A 21174-nucleotide genomic window follows, 5' to 3' on the forward strand; every position below is an offset into this window, starting at 1 on the left:
TGGTCTGAAATTTTGAAGTACTTCATTTTCCAAAAAAATTAAAATAATTAATTAATTTTAAAAAAAAAGAACTGAGGGCATAATTGACATTTCGCCGCGACTTTTAGACGACAATGACCTATTGGTCTGAAATTTTGAAGTACAGGAACTAAACGTGTGAAATTAGAAGGTCAGAGACTGAAGTGTTTTATGGTCAAAAGTTCAATGACTAAACAGTATTTAGTCATAATATTTAATAAGTTTTTACGTAGATATACAAGATGTTTGACATTAACTTAGTTACGAAAATGTTCACCTGGTCAGTTATTGACCAAGAAAATAATGCTCAACCACCTTTGGATGTAAATCCAATGGGAGAGAGAATTATTATTAAGTTGAAGTGTTTTGTTTTCCACAATTTCATGTAAATCTAAGGGTTATTGAGCATAAATTATTTGGTCAGCAACTGACCAGGTGAACATTATTGAATTAGTTAAGGTCTATATTAGTACTAAGTTTGGTAATATTTCTCTCCGATATGAAACTATTTTAAGTTCTTCAAAATAAAGTATAAGATACACCTTGTTAAATTTCTGAACAAAGTAAATTTGACTTAAAACTGCATGCATAGTTTAATTTCAACTTTAAGATTATTTCCCCAACCATTGCCGGAAACCCCTTCTGGGCTGTGGAACTGTCTCTCCATTAACTCCCAACTGCTTACAGCTGCAATATATTAAGAAAACTGTATCTGTAGGTTGTTAGGCAGTAATGCATAATCAATTAAGTTTCATTGTTCTACCAATGAATGCATAATCAAGGTCTAAAGGTCTACCCTAGAAAAGGACCTTGAGAAACTATAATGATTATAAGCAATCACGAACCACTTAAGCTGTTAAAAAAGATTTTACAAATCAATTAACAAAACAAATAACATATTACTTGTGTCGAGTATTCTTTTTTAGAAAGATTAATAAGTAACCACACAATTTCTAAACCAACATAAGAGTCAGAAATCCAACTTGTTCACTTGTGAGTTGTGACACCATCTTACACAAAGCAGGTCTCCCCAAACTGTCCTACAGCCCCAACAGCTTTCTAGGGAGTACTCGTGTTTGAGTATGATTAGTATCTCCATGTGTCAATGCTGCTCTCAGAAACGAAACATTCCTTAAATTGTATCCAGTACAACAGGGTAGTTATACCCTAACAAGAAAGCAACATCTTTACTAGCCTTCCTTATTTGCTTCTTTTTCTTTCCGTGGATCAGTGCCTAAGGTAAACCAACTTTTCAAAATTGAAATTTTCGTTACCAATCAGGGTAATGGGGAGTATAGAAATTTGTCCACGAAACAGTGTTAGTTAAATGCGGTAGTTTTCCGCTCATCTACTTCATCAACCTCTTCTCTCCTCCTATCACACGCTTCTATTTAATAAATACTCCCCGTCCTTTCAATTTCCCACCATTACTCTCCCTCAGCTTCTTCTTCTTCTTCTTCTTCACTACAAGACTCAAAATCCAAAGCCTCTCTAATTTCTCAGATCCCAAAACAATGGATTGCTTTATACTCGGGCGCCTCAAGGCTCAGCCTTGGTGGGTTTTGGCTCTGTTCTCTATTGGTTCCTTGTCCATTCTCAGATTCTCAGTCTCTGTACTCAACTGGGTCTTCGTCAATTTCCTCAGACCCGCCAAGAATCTCAAAAAGTACGGATCTTGGGCACTCGTCACCGGGCCCACCGACGGCATTGGCAGAGGCTTTGCTTTTCAGTTGGCTCGCAAGGGGCTCAATCTGGTGTTGGTGGGCCGGAGCCCCAGTAAGCTGAAGGACGTCTCCGATGCGATTCTGGCCAAGTACGGCAAGACCCAGATCAAGACCGTCGTCGTTGACTTCAGCGGCGACCTGGACGACGGCGTTAAGAGGATTCAAGAGAGCATTGAGGGTTTGGATTTGGGGGTCGTGATCAACAACGTTGGGATTTCGTATCCTTATGCCAGGTACTTTCATGAGGTGGATGACGAGTTGTTGCGGAACTTGATTAAGATAAACGTTGAAGGGACCACTAAGGTTACGCATGCTGTCTTGCCGGGAATGTTGCAGAGGAAGAGAGGAGCTATTGTCAATATTGGGTCCGGTGCCGCCGGGGTTATCCCCTCCGATCCTCTCTATGCTGTTTACGCAGCTACCAAAGCGTAAGTGATAATGGATGCATATGTTAATTGGTGTTGGTTTTTGTGAAGGTGATTGTGTTGTTGAAAGGGTTTTTTTTTTTTTTTTTTTGTGATTGTTTTCAGGTATATTGATCAGTTCTCTAGGTGCCTTCATGTGGAGTACAAAAACAAGGGGATTGATGTCCAGTGTCAGGTATTTATTTCTATATTTTCAGATCATTTCGCTTTCTATTCATTTGAGTTCTTATAGTTGATGCTAACTTGCTAAGTAATGCTAGTTGTATGAGTGAAGATGCTAGCTAGCTCAGTTGTAAGGTTTTAGGTTACTTGAGGTTAATCCATAGAAGCTCAATATTTGGTGACTTTCTCTTACTCATTTGAGCGTACTGTTGAGAACTGAAAAGTTAACCTACAAAAGAATTGTTGTTTTGTGTTGCAATGATCGGCCATGATTGTTCCATATTAAAATTAAGGCCGGTTGTGGCACAAATGCATAAAACACTCGATCTGTTTATAATCTTATGTGCTCTTTCCTTGAAAACTATTGGAGAGAATTCTGGTTTCTTGGTTTCTTCTTCATCTTTCTTGGACTTTACAATTTGGTTTGAGGGTATCAGATAATTTTCCTGGCCGGATATCATTTCAGTTATGTGCTGATGGGTAGGTAGTGCTAAAGTGCTTTTTCTTATCTGTTATCCTTTTCAGAGGCCGTCCATATTATTGAACTTCATTTCTTATGGTATTGTAGGTATATCTCACATTCAAAATAAATGAAAATAATCATGAACAACAAAAAACTGAGAAGTGATGACACAAGTTAGGATGGCTATACTGCATATTGAAGACTTATGAATGTGACAGGCAGTCAACAGTGATGCCCAGTAGCTTGATTATAACCTCCAACTGTTCAGATAGCGCAAGTGGAGATGAGTCATGTGCATTTATGACCAATTTAATAGGCTACCTCTTACCCTCCCATGCTTCTGATTGTGACCCTGAGTTTTTTGGTTTAGTGCAGTACGGGGTTAAAGAATTGTTGGTTAATTGTTCAGTAACTAATGATACACAAAGCATTTGGTTTAAATAATATCTAATTCAAGGAGGGTGAGAAGAAAACATTGGCATCACTATAATGCGTAGTTTGGTGCTAAGCTGTTGAGCATTGAATGTTTGGCACTAGAGCTCATTGTTTGTGTTGACTTTGCTCTAGAGTTTGTATTATTTACTAAGGAGTTTCTCTTTGCAGGTTCCATTGTATGTGGCAACAAAGATGGCATCTATCAAGAGATCTTCCTTCTTTGTACCATCAACTGATGGTTATGCGCGGGCAGCTTTAGGCAGGATAGGCTACGAACCTCGTTGCACTCCTTACTGGCCCCATACTCTTATTTGGACTCTCGTTTACTTGCTCCCGGAGTCCATTGTTGATGCATATCGACTTCGATTTAACTTAGGCATCCGAAAAAGGGGACAACTCAAAGATTCAAGGAAGAAGGACTAGACCTTTTGACAAATTTCTAGTATGAATGCAGTTTGATTTAGCAGATTAGAACTTGTGAAAGTTGGTATGCTGAGAATCCATCTGTTATTTGTTTCTGAATTTCACGGTTTTTGTTAATCAATAACTTTTCCTTTTCAGAAGTTTCAATAAACTCTTTCCCTTCCCTCTTATGCCTTCTTGTTAATGAATGCCTTAAACAAAATTCGGCCTCCTAGTGATCTAATATTATCAATACACCTGAATAATCATAACGGTCTCATTAAAAACACAAAAATTTTCAAAAAAAAAAAAAAAACCTCACGATAAACCTGCATATCTAATTATCTATCAGCTGGACTTGAATTAGAGCAGCACAAAAGTTCTTCTGCAACATTTTGTCTGCCTAAAAAAAGAATAATAACAATAATAAAAATTGAAAAAAGTTCCATTGCCGGGAATCGAACCCGGGTCTCCTGGGTGAAAGCCAGATATCCTAACCGCTGGACGACAATGGAATTCATGCTTATTGTGCTTTTGGAAAATTTATATATGGCTTTTCAATATTTGAAGCCCGGGTACCCGACCCGGGCACGAGTACCCATATTGCATAAACCTCGCAGCTATATAAAGCTTCGTAGTTGTAGCTTCCCTGCCGCCATTGAAGTACAGACCAAAAAAAACCCAGAACCGCGAGAACATGTCGTGCTTCTGAGTCCCAACAAACAATGGACAAGAACCCGAGCTCCGCCTCGGATGACGTCACTGTGTTCCTAGACACGAGCCTTGACACCCACTTGGCCATCACCGTCTCCGGCAACGACACCGTTTCCGACCTCAAAAGTAAGCTCACCCTCTTCCCTATCTCTGCACTATCACTGCTTTTACTTACCTCCGATTTCAAAGACCACAACTTTTTTTATGCGCTTTTGTTGGTTTCTGGGTGTTTACGGTTTTGGAATTTTGCGTCAAGTAATGTAGGCTAGCTCAGATTATTAAACCCTAAATACCCAATTGAAAATGATTCGTACTCATCGTTTTAACTAGTCTTGGAAATCCATAAGCTATGTGCTATGTAGTAATGTGGTATCCGCTAAGCAGCTAGGTGTGTTTTTGTTATTTTCACCATTCCTGTATGGAAATCTGATGATTTTTGTAATGTGAATGATTGTATCAATGCCTCTGTATGCAGGAAAATTGGAAAATGAGCATCCGTTGAGCTTCGAAGAAATCAAAATTCGAGCTTTGAAGGTAATTTATATATTGATTTACTTTTTGTAATGTACACTTTGCAAAACAGTCTGGTGGTAATGAGAATGATTTGTGTACCTGGAAGGTGGACCGGAGGGGAACCTTGTATCACCTCTCGGATTCAATGCGTGTTAAATGTGCTGTCAGTGGCGTCGACAGGGAGTGTTTTCTTTTTGCTGATGCTTCTATTATAGAGAAGAGGGGTGAAATTCAGCATGGTTCCCACAATTTTGGTTCTGGAATTTGTGATAATCCTTTGGTTAGCGGGGCTGATCGTCCTTTTAATGTTCTTAGCAAAAGGTTGTTCAGTGTTGATGATTCGGTACCATTGCTACTAGAGGGCAAGAAGAATAATATTGTAGACCAGAATGGTTCGGTGGATTCTGGTAGAGAAACTTTAAAAGATTTGGAGATGGGAATCAAGCATTCTGATGATGACCATTGCAAAACTTCATTTGATGAGACAATCAATGGGCTAGAACCTAAAACACAGGCAGATCGCAGCCTTAGTAGTGAGGGGTTTAGAGTTCCCACAGCACAAGAACACAGGGAAGATACCTCAAAGAAAGAAATAAGTGAAGCCAAAAGCAGCGCATCTTTGGGAAAAGCTTCACCTTCTTCAAAGAATAGACAACAGAATGCTAAGCAAAAAAGTGAAGAGACAGCACATCTGAAAGAAAATGACACTCCAGTTTATGGATTCAACGAAGAACAGTCGCGGATAGATATTGTACCTCCAGAAGACTCATTAGGAAATGAGGGTGGAGATGTTCCCTGTGATACGGTGGTAGTAAACAGAACTACTACAGAAGAACCTCGCAGGGCTTCAGCTTCTAATATGGATAACAGGTCAGATTCTGGACTTCATAGGAACAATGATACATACAAAGAAACTGAAGTTTCAGGAAAACACACTGACATTAGATTGGATACATTTATGCACTGCAATACAGCAGTAGAAGATGCTTCACAATCTCAGACTGTTTCAAAGAAAAAGCGCAAGTTTGAAAACATAACTGATCTTGAAGATTCGTTGAAAGAAAACAATGTCTTGATTTGTGAATCTACTAAAGAGGCTTCCCAACAAGATGCTTCTCAATCTTGGACTGCTTCAAAGAAAAGGCGCAAGTTTGAAAAAGTAACTGATCTTGAAGATTTGATCAAAGAAAACAATGTCTTGATTTGTGATTCTAATAAAGAGGCTTCCCAACCAGAAATTACATCTGAACTCTCTGCAGGGAAAACTGCAAGTACTACCTTAGATGGTTCACTTGCTGAAACCACAGATTTGTTGACAAACAGTTCCAGGGGAAAGAAGAACAAAAAGAAAAAGAAAGCATCGAATCCTCTGCGCCAAGTAGTTGGTGCAGCTCCTTGTGGAAACAGTGATATGGAAGAGAGATCTATGGTTGCTTCTGCAGGAATTAATAATAAAAATTCAAGTGGAGAAGATGTAGCACCTATCAGTAGTCTAGGTCCGAAGGAAGATAACTGCGCTCTTATCCGAGAGTTGCAGGAAAATCGTAAAGCACCCTCTTTACTTGGTGAGTTATGTTTGCTTTATTTATAGGTGATCCGGTATAGTTTTTTTGACGTTGTTTTGAATTTAACTAATTTAGAAGTAAACAGAAGTCTATTTCAGTGAGCTTATGATGCTGTTTCTTTTATAGATTTTAATAAAGCTACTGAAGAAAAACCGGAAGGTCATCCTCCCCTTGTTGTCAAAGCTCCTAGTGAAAATGGAACAAGTTCAGCTGAAAGAGTTCAAGAGAAGAGAGAACCATCACAGACAAATGACTCGGAAGCAATGCTGTCTGAAAGCCAGAGTAAAACAGATGGGAACAATGCAAAACTAATTGTGACATCTGAATTATTGGATACAAATGAACCTGTCACCCCTAGTAAGAAGAAAAGGAAGAAAAGGAAGACCAAGGATTCCATCGGTGCAGAACACATTGTAGATTCTCAGTGTGATATTTCATTGGCTGAACCTCATGAAGCTGTACATGGTCAACAGGATAGTGATAAAGCTAAGAACGAGGAGAGTAATTTTTCTCAGAAAAATGGGAAAGACGTATCAGAAAAGGATACAGAGAGTTGCCATTTAGTTATGGAACCTGTCACCCCTAGTAAGAAGAAAAAGAAGAAAAGGAAGACCAAGGATTCCACCGGTGCAGAACACATTGTAGATTCTCAGTGTGATATTTCATTGGCTGAACCTCATGAAGCTGTACATGGTGAACAGGACAGTGATAAAGCTAAGAACGAGGAGAGTAATTTTTCTCAGAAAAATGGGAAAGACATATCAGAAAAGGATACAAAGAGTTGCCATTTAGTTATGGAAGCTGATAAGTGTGATGGCAATGAGGTTGAAACTTCACAGCAAGTTGGCAAAACTCCAGCAAATGCAGAGAGTACAAAAAAGAAATCTAAGAGGAAACATGATGCCATGACAAAAGATCTCCAGAAGTTGGAAGCAGAAGAGAAAAGTGCTAGTCACCAGGATCCTACTCTAACAACTGATATTAGAACTGAGGCAGTAGCCAGCAAAAGAAAGAAAAGTAAGCTGGCAAAAACAACTCTGATTGATCAGTCAAATGCAAAATGTCTGGAATCTGGTAGCGAGCATGGAGTTCAAATTGGTAGTCTCCATGCTTGCTCAAATTTCATGTCTGAGTCTACTAAACTTCCTTCCCAGGCACAAGAACACATTGCTGGGATGTCTCTCAAACCTAATCTTTCTGGAAACCATGAGGAGGTTTCTTGTGAAGGAGAAGAGATTAACTTTCATAAATATATGGTGCCTAGCCAAAGCAAGAATGAAGTTGTTGCTTCTGGTGAAGTACATACTGAAGAGGTGACGAAATCAAAAAAAGTAGATAACAAGCAGAAGCCTAAAAAGAACCGCAAAGCGGTTGATTCAAGTGGCTGCTCATGGGATCTGCAAAGTCCACTCAAGTCGCATGATAACCAAGGGATTGGTGAAAAGTCTGAAGCTAGCAAATCTAGCTCCATGCAACCGCAAGGATCAATATCTAATGTTGATGGTGTTGTGCCTCAGCCCGAGGAAATTGTTCCCAAGAAAGTTTCCAAAACTGGGACTAAAGCCCAATCATCTGATGCATCTGGTAAAATAAATTCCATTCCCAAGGTAGCTGGAAAGCGCAGTCTTGCCAATGGTTCTGGGGCCAATAGTATTACCGAGAAAAAGAATGAAGCTGTTGCTATATCAAGTTCTAAGACAGAAAAATCAAACAATAAAGACCAAAAGAAACCAGTTAAGAAGCACCAATCAGGTGTGAGTCAGAATGTTGTGGGCAGTGGAAAAGCTTCTGGTAATGATGATGGGGAAGTGTTGAATAGCTCAAAAGGCAAGACGAGCTCAGCGACACCGTTGGCCCCTGAGTACAGGAATAAAAGTTCTGAAGGTAAAGATGGATTTGTTGATTCAGGTGCCAGCACCACCTCATCTGATTACTCATTGTCCTCTGAATCTGACTACTCAGATGGTGAAAGCAATGCAGGTAATGAACTTACCAAGAAATTGATTTTTTTTTTTTTTTTTTTTTTTAAGTTTCTGTTTTAGATTGTTGAAATCCACAGCAGTTGTTAACTTGTTATCATGACATTGTTATCTAATCTAATGCATTGCAATTGCTATAGGATCTTGTGCCTCATCAGGGAAGAAGAATACAGGGAGAAGCGGGTGAGTTAGCAAGTGTTGGCTTTTTTTTCTTTCTTTTTTTTCAGTAAGAAAAACTAAAAGAAGCTGTACTTCATTTATGTTGCAAACATGATCTTTCATTCTCATCATTCTTGTATTATTTTCAAGCAGTTATTCTAGCATAAAGGGTAAACCGGCAAGAAGGCTAAAAAACGATGAGATTTTTCTAAATTCAAGCGTCTACAAGAAGGCCAAACTTGCCGCATCTCAATCACAACTCGAAGAAGACAACCAGGCTCCTGAATTTGTTCCAGACAGTCAGCCTGCCTTCTAGTTATTTGGCTAAAATTTCCAATGAAGTTTTGTGGGATTTTCTCTTTCGATGAGAGTTTGTAGGGCACTTGATAGGAGGGCATCACGAGGTGTTCCTTTTTGTCCAAGAATCTTCTGTGGTTTGTTTCATGGTTCAGGCAACTAGAATCTATCAGTGTCCCCCATTTTCCGCTTGTTTTTACTCTGTGTTATGTTATTAGCCAACAAAATCATGCATTTTGCCCATTAAAATTGGATCCCAACGTTGTAATCCATAGGTTGTTTTGATTCTATTTAAATCCTGATCAAAAGTGGAGTCTTAAAGTAAGCAAAATATGATTGTGGTACAATCCTTGGATATCTGATTGAGCCTTTTTCTGTACTTTATGTTTAGCACTATTAAGCACCTAGCTTAAAAGACGCCATTGTAGAATATAATTATCAGAAAACATTAAGAAATTAGAACTTTTAAATTTTGAACCGGCCGAACCTTTATCGGCAAGGTAGACTCTCTGAGACGGCAAAATGTGATATTTCTCTGCCTAATATGTTAAACTTGTTGTGACAAAATGTGTGCAAGTTTTCCTATCAAATTTAAATTTTCTATATGTAGGCGATCAATACTCTTATCGACTTGTATGAAACTTAAAATCAAATTCTGAAAAACAGTGATATTCACAAAAGAATGCCGTCAAAAACAAGAGTCTACAGGTATATTCGTCACACCAATAACATCTTCGACCAAAACTCTCCTAAATTCAGATTTTGAATAAACAAAAGCAAGAATCGACATGTCACCGTTGTTGGATGAGTTTGACTTCCCGTTTCCGAAAGACGACCTCGGTGTCCAACCCAAACCCGTCAACCTTCCTGACATAAACCAACTCGGACCTCTGAAACATCTCCACCAATGGCCGCACACTGAACAGGTCGTTGGCCGAGTACTTATCCCCCCGCTTCGATATGGCCACGTGTAACACACACACCCCGCGCCGCCTCAACGTCCGCTCGATCTCCGCCACGAACTTCCTAGGGTACAGCGCGTGATCGAACACGTTCGAGAATTCGAAGTCGAACGTCTCGTTCTGAAAAGGCTGGCTGTGAAAGTCCCCCTCCACAACCAGAGGAGGGTAGGGCACGAGGTCCATCCCGATCGAGTCATTCACCCCGATTCGTTTCAGAGCCTGGACCTCCTGCCCTACTCGGGCGCCAATACACAGCGCCCGAGAGTTATTTGACAGGAGCTTTTCGTGCTTCAACCTAGTGAAAATCTCGGAGAAGACCTGGATTTTGCGGTCCCAGTCGCGGGTGGTCCAGACTTTGCGGAGTTTAGGGTTGAGGGTCTTGTTGAGCTGGTGCTGGAGGTAGGTCTTGTAGGAGGTGTAGCCGGAGCGGATTCGGATGTCGGGGACTTGGACGTGGTGCGGCAGTGAGTGGTCGACGATGGCGGTGGGTTGGAGGTTGTGCTTGACGTGAAGGAAGAAATAGAGGACAGGGAGGAAGAGGAAGGAAGAGAGCAACGTTATGTATTTGAAAGTGACTCGTCGTTTTGGTGGATGAGTGCTTGTTTTCATGTATGTGGGAGTACTGGTTTTCCTTTGTGTGGGAGCCATGATAACCGGCGCTTTTCAAATCTTTCTTTGCTCTGTCTCTTCCTCCGCCTCCACCTCCACCTCCACCTCCGTCTCGGTCTGTCTTGGTCCCTATGACAACCGAAACGTGTATATACTGGGGGAGAGAGATCCGGGAACAGTAGGGTTTTAATCACCTCTAAGTAAAGTAAATGGAACAGAGAGGGGTTTGGGTCAAATAAGAATGAGGCGTGAGAGACAATATTGTTAGTGCATGCGAGATGGCTTTTGTTGTATGAAACAGAAAGAGAGGGAAGATTAGCATGAATGGAATATTGGACCAGCACAATATATATATATATATATATATATATATATATATATATATATATATATTATGCTTCAAGGTACCTTTTTTTTTTTTTTTTTTCCTGTGAAAATGCTTTAGGGGACTTCGGTGGTGAACTGGTGATTAGTGTGAACTAATAAGCAATACCCAAAGAACATGGTATAATTAGTGCGCATCCACTAGACGAAGTGGCATGGGTTACTTTCGGGTGAAATGTGATTATTATTTTGATATATATATATTTTTTTGGCTGAGGATTATTATTATTATTAGCTAGTGTGAATGTGTGATTATTATTTTGATTGTTGCTTCTAAGCGCTAATCCTGACGATAGTTGCAAAGTGCGGTAATGTGGGATTATGGACGGCTTTTGGCTTTTGGCTTTTGGCTTTTGGCTTTTGGTTTCTTAGCCTGGTTTCATGTAAGAGCAAGTTCACCCGTTGAGCTTGACCGGTCAAGACTATTCAGTGCTTTTTTGCCTTATATTTCCACTATTCTTGACATTTTGTGAACAGTATCTGACCTGCCAACCTCAATAGTGGAAATACAAGGTAAAAAAGCAGTGAATAGTCTTGACCGGTCAAGCTCAACGGGTGAACTTGCTCTAATAAAACTAATAATGAAACTTGTTTGTCATTTTACTTTTGATGCTGACTAACTAGTTAGCTTTTCATTTTCCTCCTTCGATCATAGAACTCATCACTCTCTTTTCAAAACGTTACAATGATCCATATTGTAAAGATCGAGGTAAAGATCGATCCATATTACAAAGTGAAAAAAACCGAGGTAAAGATCGATCCATATTGTTTCGGTTGTGTTAAATAGTCTTCAGCTTAGCAGCTTAACAAACTGTAAAGTTGCTCATACTTTATCAATTGTTGTCTTTACATGACCTATAGATCGTATTGTTACCTTATAACATCAAGAACCGTCTAATAGCTGCAATCTCCATCACTATACTCATTGGCTTATTGAAATTTACACTAAATTATATATAACATCATGTCCATATACGCTCTAACCTCGTATGCCATACTCATTGGCTTATTTATAACATCATCTTCATATACGGTCGTATAGCTGTAATCTCCTATCGCCATACTCCATTGGCTTATTACAATATATGTACACTAGAATATCCAAAATTATACGACTTAGTAGCTAGTTGGAAAAATGAACAGTTGCTTCCTCATCTTAAGAAAACATTGATCACTGCACAACTTCACACTAAACAACATGGATTAAATTCGTTATCAAAAAGATGCATGGGGTGCTTCAATTTCATGGGTTATCTGCTGTTAAAAATTGACTATATGATCGATTTTAAAGGAGGAGCGACTCAAAATGGACTCTAACTACTATCAAATATTGTATGATACACAGTAGTTACACATCAAAATGATCAAATCTACTAATAATAATATCTGAACACTTGAGGATTTGAACAACAGAGAACAAAAAAAAGTACTAATTAACATAAAAGGAGATATAATTGATAACATAAGGTGCAAATTACAAGTGATTATTAACTTTGTGCCATCGCACCCTCCACAAAATCCAGGACCGATCTTATCATTCTGACCTCATCTTGTTAAGCTGGTTCAAAGCCGGTTGTAGAATGTTGTAGAGCACCCAAAGAATAGCCGGAGCCACCACAATGAGGAGGAGCTGTCCCCTGCTGTCACCGGCCTTTGCAGCTGCTTCACCAATCATGGCCATTTCATTGGCAGAAGCTTCAGGAGTGGACACGAACCCCGAAGCGGCGAGACCGCCAAGCCCTAGACTAATGATGACGCTCTTGTTGACCATGCGGTTGATTTGGTTGAGAGCCGGCTGGAAGATGTTAAAGAGGACCCAAGCGATGGCGGGAATGATGGGGAGGAGGAGGGCAAGGCCACGGTTGTCGCCTTCAGCGATTTGAGCGATTTGCTGAGCAGCCAAGGCGGGTTCGGAGGCGCTTATGGTGGCGAAGATGGCTCCGGCTAGGGCTGATGAGCTGGTTAGACCCTTTGGAAGGTTTTGGATGGAGAGGAGGGAGATAGGTTTTGTGGTGGTGATTGGCTTGAGGTTGGGGATGAGTTTGGAGGAGGAGTTGGTGGTGGTGCTTAAGCACTTGGCGTTGATTATTGCCATTGAAGTAGCCATTGTAGCTGCCATTGATTACTTGTGCTTCTTCTTGGTGGTGGAGCTACCTTGAGATTGATTTGCTTGAGGTTTCAGGTATAATGCAAAGGAGGGATTGATAGGCTTCAATGGTTGGTTGCTGGTTGTAGTTGAAAATATGGAATATAGAGGGGTGGGGGGCAGAGGGAGGGAAATGAGAACCAATGGAATGGTGTTATGAGGATTGTTTTCTTATCCAGAGAGGGTGTGATTGGTGGGATTTGGACCTCATGTTCATGCCCAACACACTTTCTTATCTCTTCTTGTTACTGGGAAAAATTGGTAGCTAATCTGTTTGTATGGTTACTAGTCACGCACGCTGTCACGAGGCTATAGTTTTTTTTTTAAAAGAAAATTTCACAAAAAATCACTCAACTATGACTCATTCGACACTTTGGTCACTGAAGTTTCAAATATATCATTTTGGTCACTCAACTATTACATTGTCAATCACTTAAGTCACTTGACCATTTGTGGAATTCTTCCTCTCTTTTTTTAAGTTTAGAATTCAACCTTTTTAAAAAAAAAAATTGTATGAGGGAAGAAATGTACATTTCTTATTGCCATGTTATATTCGTGTCGTGTAAAGCATCAATCAACTTTCAAATTCGAATTCATGTCAAATACCTCTAATTATATGATTGTAATTCTGAAACTTTAAATTAAGTTATGTTGTAGTCGCCTATTGACTCAATTGAGAAAGATAGAAAAATAAAAAAGAGAGAGAAGTGTGGAGATCAAGAAGTTGCTTTGTATTGATTTGGTTGTGAATGATTGAATTGATATATGAAATGGTGATATCTCAATCTCTTTATATAATGAAGAGTAACCCTCTAATTTTTCCACTATCACAACTAACCCCACTAACCATATAACTAATGTTCTCTCACAAGTAATGTTAACTCTTACGTAGTAAATAGAAGAACACCAATAATCTTCAAGAATTAATATATGTAGTCTACTTCTTTTATATTGTACACACATTAGTTTACTGGACAGTCACCCCACTAATTTCGTACAACAAAATTCATAATTCGTTTAACCGACACAGTTGCAGTTATTTTCCACCAGTTCAGTTCGGTTCGGTTATAGTTAATTTTCGGTTGGCCTCTGTCAAAAGCAAGTCGCTCATCAATTCAGCCCAATTTTATGTTTCGGGTATTTGACATGTCAAAACCACAACCCCTAAAACGATATGGACTGAAGCCAAGACAGAATTCCATGGGCCAATGAGATTCTCTGAAACTTGGGCTTCATCCTCAACACACACGCCAAGAAGAAACATGAAGCAAACCAGACGACACGTCGTTGGTAATCAGTAGTCCCAGCAAAATTGGAAAATGAGAGAGACACCAAAAGCAAAACTAAACTTCTCCTCCCTCATTCCCAGGAAGCAAGTCACAGTGATGCTGCTAAAGCTAAACCCAACCTCAACCTACTTCTAGGGTTTCCAATTTCCCCAATTCCCAATTCCCAATTCCCAATCCAAAAAAATGGCTACTTTATTATCCTTCCAACCCTCCCCACTCCTCGCCCCGACTCCGAATCCCCGGAACCCCCTCCTCCTTCCTCGAACCAACCACCACCACCACTACGGCTTCTCCCACCGCGGCTCGCTCGCCGTCGCCCGCCTCGGACTCGGGTCGGGTCTCCTCCCCGACCCGGAAGACGCCGAGCCCGTGCTCAAGGAGCTGCTCACTAAAGCCGAGAGCTTGCTGTACACGGTGGCCGACGCGGCCGTCTCGGCTCAGTCGGCGACGGAGAACCTAAGCAGCAGCAGCACCAAGCAGAGCAACGATTGGCTCTCCGGGATTACGAATTACCTCGAGAGCGTGCTCAAGGTCTTGAAGGATGGGCTCTCCAGTGTTCATGTTCCTTACTCTTATGGCTTCGCGATTATACTGTTGACTGTTCTCGTTAAAGCTGCGACCTTTCCTTTGACGAAGAAGCAAGTCGAGTCTACTATGGCTATGCGTTCGTTACAGCCTCAGATAAAAGCCATACAAGAACGCTATGCTGGGGATCAGGTACAAATTTCAGTACATTTACCCTCTTTAATTTACTTTATGGATTGGTGAATTGATGCTTATGAGCTCAAGTTATGTACTTGCAGGAGAGAATTCAACTCGAAACTGCGCGGTTGTATAAATTGGCTGGCATAAACCCCTTGGCGGGTACAATTACAATTGTTTGTTGGATTGATTTTGAAGTTTCCGATTTTGAATTTTTAGCTTATCGTTGTGGTTTTGTTGCTAGGATGCCTGCCTACTCTTGCAACGATACCGATATGGATTGGTCTGTATAGGGCTCTTTCGAATGTGGCAGATGAGGTACTTACTGACTTCGTGTTTGTTTTCATTGGTTTCTTAGCAGCTTGTTGTTTGTGAACTCCTTTTTGGTTATAACCTGTTTCACGGATACTTAAGATGTTTGATGTTCTATTACTAGGGACTCCTTACGGAAGGCTTCTTTTGGATACCATCGTTGGCCGGTCCTACAACAATTGCTGCTCGAAGTAGTGGCAGCGGAGTCTCTTGGCTTTTCCCTTTTGTAGTGAGTAGTGTCTTCATCTTCAACACTTCCTTTACTTTTATATATTGCTCACAACTCACACCCATAACAACTTTGTGTAACATACATTCTGTATGAGCCTCACAAGTTTTTCGTGAAAAGTAAGTTGTGGAATTCGTAATCATGTTTGGCTACCTTGTAATTTTTCAGGATGGTCATCCACCCCTTGGATGGTCAGACACCTTGGCATATCTTGTCTTGCCCGTTTTGCTGGTTGTCTCGCAGTACATATCTGTTCAAATTATGCAGTCATCACAGCCACAGGTTTTTCTTTTCCCTCATCTGAATTGGGCCGGTTAAACCAGCACTTTTAGAGAATTCTTAGGAGCCTATTTTTTTTTTCTATGTTTACCCTTTCGTTTTATTAACAAATGCTGTAACTTTCAGACTAGCGATCCAAACATGAAGAGTTCACAAGCGATTACCAAGTTCCTTCCTTTGATGATTGGTTACTTTTCTCTTTCAGTTCCTTCCGGTCTAAGTCTCTATTGGTGAGCAGTTGTTAAGAATTTCTGTCTTCTGAATAACAGTCCTTTTGTATTATATATATGTGAGGTTTCGTGAATCATAAATCTCCATCTTGATGACATTAGCAACTTTCCTTTTGGGTGATAGTATTGCCTATGTTCTCTTACATCTTTCAAATTTGTGAATATAGGTTCACAAATAACTTACTGAGCACAGCACAACAAGTATGGCTTCAAAAGTTTGGGGGTGCTAAAAATCCAATTAGTCAACTAAGTGATACCATTGTCAAGGAAGAGGAACCCCAAATTCAAAAGCCTGTCTCTGCACTAAATTCAACCAAGTCTGTCTCTACTCTAAATTCAACCAAATCTGTCTCTGCTCCTACTTCAACCCAAAAGGATGCCAAACAAGAAGTGAAGTTGACTTCAGAGGGTCTGCGCCCTGGAGAAAGGTTAATAGTTCTTGCTGTCATTTCTACCTTTTTGTTTTGCTTATAGTTACTATTGCCTTAATTTGAGAATTCAGACCTAAAAAAATCTTAATTTGAGAATACTTTTCAGATTTAAAATGATAAAGGAGCAAGAAGCCCGGAGAAAACAGCAAAGAGAAGAAGAAAAGAGGAAACTTGAAGAGGCAGCAGCCAAAGGAACTCAAATAGCTAATGAGATACATGGAGAAGCCAGATTACTTGAGAGAGAAAATGGAGTTGCAGTTGAACTAGTGGAAAAGAGAGAAGAAGTTGAATCTCAGACCACAACTCATAATTCCTCTCGTGTTGGAGTTCCTGTGAATGGTGATGGGTCCATACAAGAAATGAAGGAAGATCAGAACACAGTGTCTGCGCTTCAGATGGAAAGCAGTGAAGTTTCTACTATTCCAAATGACGAGCATGAGTCACACGGAAGTAGAGAAAATGAAAAGGTATATTTGAAGTATGCTTTGCAATCTGAATTTTCATATGCTTGCTCGTTAGACTTGCATTCTGATTAGCAACTGCCATATGTACTATGTTTCAGGAAGCTATTAAAGTACAAACTTCCACAACCACTGTGGATAAAACAGTATCTGGAGACGGCAGAGAGTGACAAACCATGTAGCATAAGCATTGTTCATTCGGTAAATGAGTCGAGCTATTCACATTGAGAGGATTGTTACTGATCACCCAAGTAGAATATGGATAGGGTCCGAGCCATTCAAAGCACTAAGGGTTGTATATTATATCCAAGAGAGACGAGTAGGATCTACGAGATTTTGGGGTTAGCACTCTGTAGCTGGAACGAGTGTTTGAATACATGTTCTGCAGAAAAAGGTTACTTTCCCTTGTAATGCAATGTTCTTTATTATTTTTGTGAAATGGGAAAAATGGATAGGAAACTTAGCAGATGTGTGGGATTTTTTTTCTTTCCTTTGTTGTTCATTGTGTAGCCGCACAAGTTATGAATAAATGATATACAAATTCAGCTACTGCCATCTAACAGTTGTATGTGTTTCCTTTCCTTTCACAACTCTTTTTTCGCAGAGTTCTAGTCAAGTAGAATTATTGATGTAACATTATCAGGGATGTCTTGATTTGATTGTCAAGATGATTTCTTGAGTGTCATTCAGGCCTTGAATTTTGAAGAGACTTATTGTGCTCATCTGTTGGATTTTCATTGCACACTGACTCATTGACAAGAAAAATAATAATAATAATGACAGAGACAGTCTTTGGCATATTCATCGGTAGAAGTTGCTTGAAGAAATTAGGAGACAAATTTACGAACGAATATTCGTAGGCAAAAGCGGCCAAACAAAATTAGGAGAGGATTTTGCCGGAAGAAATTTTGAGTGTACAAGTGTTTAACAAATTTCGTAAAAGTGGCTTTTACAAAATTAGTTGAGGACTTTTGCCGATAAAATATCATCAGCAAAGTAGCTCAAAATGAGGTGAAGACTATTTGTGATGAACTTCGTTGGTATATGTTCGTAGCGTAACTTTCGCTGAAGAAATTTCCTTGTTATAACTTTTTCCGACAAAATTCCATCAGTATCACATTTGTATCAAATGCTTGAGAAATTTAGAAGGCAACTTTTGCAAACGAACTTTGTCGGTATAACTTGTGCATGACATTTGGTCAGTTTAAGGACTTAACAACTTTGGGAGGCAATATTTACAGTCAAAATTTCGTATATAAATTTTTTGCTAACAAAATTTTGTCAACTTAAATGGTTGACAAATTAGGAGGGAACTCTTGCTAAGGATACTCTGTTAGTTTAACTTTTTCTGACTAAAAGTTCATTGGTCCAAGTGTTTAACAAAAGGGTTCTTGACCCAAAGCACCAAAATGAGCTAAAATTATCTCACTTATCCCAACAACAGATTTTTGTTCCTACCAACCCAGCAATAGTAATTTGTATTAAATCCTTAATTACAACTACGACCCAGCCCTACCTGGCTGACCCACTCCCAATGAGGCCAAAGATAGGGCCCAAAGACCCCATCGAGAGCAAGCCAGCCTGATAGGCCCAGGCCAGCTTGACTTCCATCATTGACCAAACAACCACGCTGCCTAGACCATCACCCGCCTCGCTGCAGCATCACCATACGCCGTCGTGGAAGTGCCACTGCACTGCACCGCCACCATAGAGAGTGGGTGCACCCGCTCTGGCAACCCCAAGCCACCAACAATCGTATGTGATCAGAATCATATTGACGAAGAGAGCCCTGGCCTGCTTACCCATATAGCAAACAGCGAAACTAGAGATCACTGACCCATGGCAGGCCTCCTGTCCACGGCGGGGAACAATGCAGCAACCTCAACCTCTCGCACCAGTACCTGCGTCAACCAAGGAAATCCGAATTTCTATCATCCCCACCTCATCTGAGACTATTAAGAGGACAGAGGAGAGAATGTCATTGGTTTGATGCTTGATTAATATAGCCTGAGCCATCACCACTACGGTCACCATTCCCAGAATGGGCGCGATTTCTGTGTTAGGGTTTTGTTTCAAATACTTTTCATAATTTGTATAAGACACACCGAACGGATGAAAATTCATGTTTAATCATGGAGCATAACATGCAACACTTTTTTCTGTTTTTCTGTTTGTTTTTTTGTTTTGTTTTGAGAATGTGGAATACTATCAGTTGATTATGATAATCGATAGCTATAGCCTATATATGTGTTCAGTCTTATTGGGCAAAAGTACCCCGCAAAAAAGAGCGAGAGGTTTGCGTATCGGTTGAGCTTTTATGGCTAATTTTGTAATTAATTACTTGTAACCCATAATTTATGAAGGATAAAACAGTGTTTAGTATTCTTTTATAAGCTAGCAATATCTCGATTTGTTATCCTTTTGTTATGTAATCGTTTACCTATGAATAAAATCTCTCTCTTCCAAAAACAAAAAAAATTACTATGAGTGTCCAATATGATCATCTAAGTGAAGGCTGACTTAAAAATTAAACTATTTGAATCGTTGAGACGTAATTACATGATGAAATCCAGATACATGTTCTCAAATCATGTTGCTTAAGGAATTACAAGATTTAAGGGATAGTACGATTATGTCAAAATAATAATGTCATGATATCATGGCTTGTAACTAATTGAGATCGAAGACAATAAGTTCCTTTGTCCGCAATTATCAAACGATGAGCAAGACAAATGGAGCTGTCACACACATGCAGAACAAGTGCATGGCACGCATTTTCATTTGGTCTCTTCATGCCATTAAGCCTTTTAATCATTTAACAAAGTTCTTAATTATCATCTTTCTCTTGAGTCTTAGTTAACTTGTTTCGAAATTAAGCTTCGATCAGTAGCATGCCAACTGATCATCTCTCTCAGTCTCTTCAATGTTCCAAATCGATGCTGCATATGAACTTCTCTAACGTACGAACTTAATTGGTTACTTTGGAGAGGTCAGAATGAAACTCTCGACTTAGATTAATCGTAACATATATCCCTAGCTTAACTAACACAAAATAATTAGTTATGATAAATAAGACAGATGGATGGTGCATGCTGTCTGTTTCACAATTGCGGTCGTTAATTAGTTGTTTAATTGCTGATCAATGCCATAATTGGAATGAATAATCATTATGTTAATGGATTGTGAAGCTGACCGCATACTTGCATCATTATTTTGTTTGAATAATGTTTCCAAAACAAGATTCATAAGCATAAGAATCCATGATTAGTTCAGACTTCCTACCAAATTGTAAAGTTTAAACACGCACCTACGTACGGATGTGTGCGTCTTAACTGGTCATTTGCTGCAATTTGCTTAATTAGCTAAGGGTTAAGAACTTAAGAAGCAATGTTGAAGACTTGAAGATCATACCTCCTATATATACATCACTGGTTGTTTAGGAAATCATTTGGTTTTCTCTTAAGACCAAACTTTTTAGTAAGTCGATCGGGGACTCTACTAATAGTTCATGATCCACAATCAACTAACTGCTTATAAATTTAAATGTATGTAACCTTTATAGATAACATAGCAAAAAAAAATAGGGAAAAAAATGCAAACAGTACCCGACCTTTGGCCCATTAGTAACTTTAGTACCTGACAAAAAAAAAATATCACTTTGGTACCTGAAGTTCGGACCCCGACCCAACATTAGTACCTAGAACACTGTTGAAGGGTAAATGGGTAATTTGAGTCTCTAATGTTATTTGTTTTTTTTTTTTCCTCCACTATGTGGTTCACGACAGAATTGTCTCTTCACCTGTTAGACTTGGGTAAGAGACGTCGAAGTAGAAGAAGGGAAGAGGGAGGAGTAAGAAGAAGAGGCAGAGGCGGTTGACGCAGCGGAAGAAGGGAAAGATGAAGGGTGCGACAACCGGGGGGGCGGAGATTATGGGTTTGAAATCGGAAGAGAGGCTGATGCTTTCTTTTCCGATCTGAGCTTCTGATTTCTTCTTCATCTTTTGATTTCTTAGAGCTTTCTTCAAGACCCAATCTTTCTCCCATTGCAATTCGCAGTTCTTTGCCAGAAACATATGATGAATTTGAGGTTGGGTTGGGAGTTTTGAACCCGAAGAGGATTATTGTGGTTGGGTTGAGGAGGAAGAAGAAGACTTTTCTTGCTATTTTGAACCCGAAGAGGATTACTGTGGTTGGGTTGGGAGTTTTCCCAATTGGGTTTTGTGTTTGTGGTTAAAATTTTGGTTAGGTTGTCTCTGTTGCCTGAATTTGATTTTGGTCTTTTCT

General features: G+C 39.7%; 5 protein-coding genes and 1 non-coding gene across 6 annotated transcripts; 3 read left to right on the forward strand and 3 right to left on the reverse strand.

Moving 5' to 3' along the window:
• Positions 1 to 1385: 1385 nt before the first annotated feature.
• Positions 1386 to 3820, forward strand: LOC112200172 (very-long-chain 3-oxoacyl-CoA reductase 1). Its single transcript, XM_024341189.2, has 3 exons — positions 1386 to 2170; positions 2273 to 2342; positions 3396 to 3820. The coding sequence occupies exons 1-3, from the start codon at positions 1533 to 1535 to the stop codon at positions 3648 to 3650; spliced, it is 963 nt and encodes a 320-aa protein (XP_024196957.1). The 5' UTR covers positions 1386 to 1532; the 3' UTR covers positions 3651 to 3820.
• A 252-nt stretch (positions 3821 to 4072) lies between these two features.
• Positions 4073 to 4144, reverse strand: TRNAE-UUC. Its single transcript has one exon. It is a non-coding gene; the product is annotated as a tRNA-Glu (tRNA).
• Positions 4145 to 4264: 120 nt separating this feature from the next.
• LOC112198067 lies at positions 4265 to 9215 on the forward strand. The gene is made up of 6 exons (XM_024339085.2): positions 4265 to 4469; positions 4819 to 4877; positions 4963 to 6421; positions 6548 to 8401; positions 8541 to 8583; positions 8713 to 9215. Exons 1-6 carry the CDS (start codon positions 4355 to 4357, stop codon positions 8873 to 8875), a joined length of 3693 nt encoding a protein of 1230 aa, XP_024194853.1. The 5' UTR covers positions 4265 to 4354; the 3' UTR covers positions 8876 to 9215.
• A 372-nt stretch (positions 9216 to 9587) lies between these two features.
• On the reverse strand, positions 9588 to 10686 carry LOC112200057. The gene has a single exon (XM_024341059.2). The coding sequence runs from the start codon at positions 10464 to 10466 to the stop codon at positions 9648 to 9650; it is 819 nt and encodes a 272-aa protein (XP_024196827.1). The 5' UTR covers positions 10467 to 10686; the 3' UTR covers positions 9588 to 9647.
• Positions 10687 to 12120: 1434 nt separating this feature from the next.
• LOC112201107 (photosystem II core complex proteins psbY, chloroplastic) lies at positions 12121 to 13084 on the reverse strand. The gene has a single exon (XM_024342122.2). It carries the CDS (start codon positions 12928 to 12930, stop codon positions 12346 to 12348), a length of 585 nt encoding a protein of 194 aa, XP_024197890.1. The 5' UTR covers positions 12931 to 13084; the 3' UTR covers positions 12121 to 12345.
• Positions 13085 to 14258: 1174 nt separating this feature from the next.
• Positions 14259 to 17452, forward strand: LOC112198524 (ALBINO3-like protein 1, chloroplastic). The gene is made up of 9 exons (XM_024339668.2): positions 14259 to 14963; positions 15050 to 15110; positions 15193 to 15266; positions 15385 to 15489; positions 15658 to 15771; positions 15895 to 15998; positions 16166 to 16426; positions 16536 to 16896; positions 16992 to 17452. The coding sequence occupies exons 1-9, from the start codon at positions 14430 to 14432 to the stop codon at positions 17058 to 17060; spliced, it is 1683 nt and encodes a 560-aa protein (XP_024195436.1). The 5' UTR covers positions 14259 to 14429; the 3' UTR covers positions 17061 to 17452.
• Positions 17453 to 21174: the final 3722 nt, after the last annotated feature.

The sequence above is a fragment of the Rosa chinensis genome, chromosome 4 (assembly GCF_002994745.2).
Source record: "Rosa chinensis cultivar Old Blush chromosome 4, RchiOBHm-V2, whole genome shotgun sequence".
Classification (NCBI taxonomy): domain Eukaryota; kingdom Viridiplantae; phylum Streptophyta; class Magnoliopsida; order Rosales; family Rosaceae; genus Rosa; species Rosa chinensis.

Coding starts and splice junctions, on each gene's coding strand:
- LOC112200172 (XM_024341189.2), top strand. CDS start 1,533: ATGGATTGCTTTATACTCGGGCGCCTCAAGGCTCAGCCTTGGTGGGTT. Junction 2,171..2,272: donor GTTTACGCAGCTACCAAAGC/GTAAGTGATAAT, acceptor GATTGTTTTCAG/GTATATTGATCAGTTCTCTA. Junction 2,343..3,395: donor GGATTGATGTCCAGTGTCAG/GTATTTATTTCT, acceptor TTCTCTTTGCAG/GTTCCATTGTATGTGGCAAC.
- LOC112198067 (XM_024339085.2), top strand. CDS start 4,355: ATGGACAAGAACCCGAGCTCCGCCTCGGATGACGTCACTGTGTTCCTA. Junction 4,470..4,818: donor CACCGTTTCCGACCTCAAAA/GTAAGCTCACCC, acceptor CTCTGTATGCAG/GAAAATTGGAAAATGAGCAT. Junction 4,878..4,962: donor TCAAAATTCGAGCTTTGAAG/GTAATTTATATA, acceptor TGTACCTGGAAG/GTGGACCGGAGGGGAACCTT.
- LOC112200057 (XM_024341059.2), bottom strand. CDS start 10,466: ATGGCTCCCACACAAAGGAAAACCAGTACTCCCACATACATGAAAACA.
- LOC112201107 (XM_024342122.2), bottom strand. CDS start 12,930: ATGGCAGCTACAATGGCTACTTCAATGGCAATAATCAACGCCAAGTGC.
- LOC112198524 (XM_024339668.2), top strand. CDS start 14,430: ATGGCTACTTTATTATCCTTCCAACCCTCCCCACTCCTCGCCCCGACT. Junction 15,490..15,657: donor CTTGGCTTTTCCCTTTTGTA/GTGAGTAGTGTC, acceptor GTAATTTTTCAG/GATGGTCATCCACCCCTTGG. Junction 15,999..16,165: donor TCCGGTCTAAGTCTCTATTG/GTGAGCAGTTGT, acceptor TTGTGAATATAG/GTTCACAAATAACTTACTGA.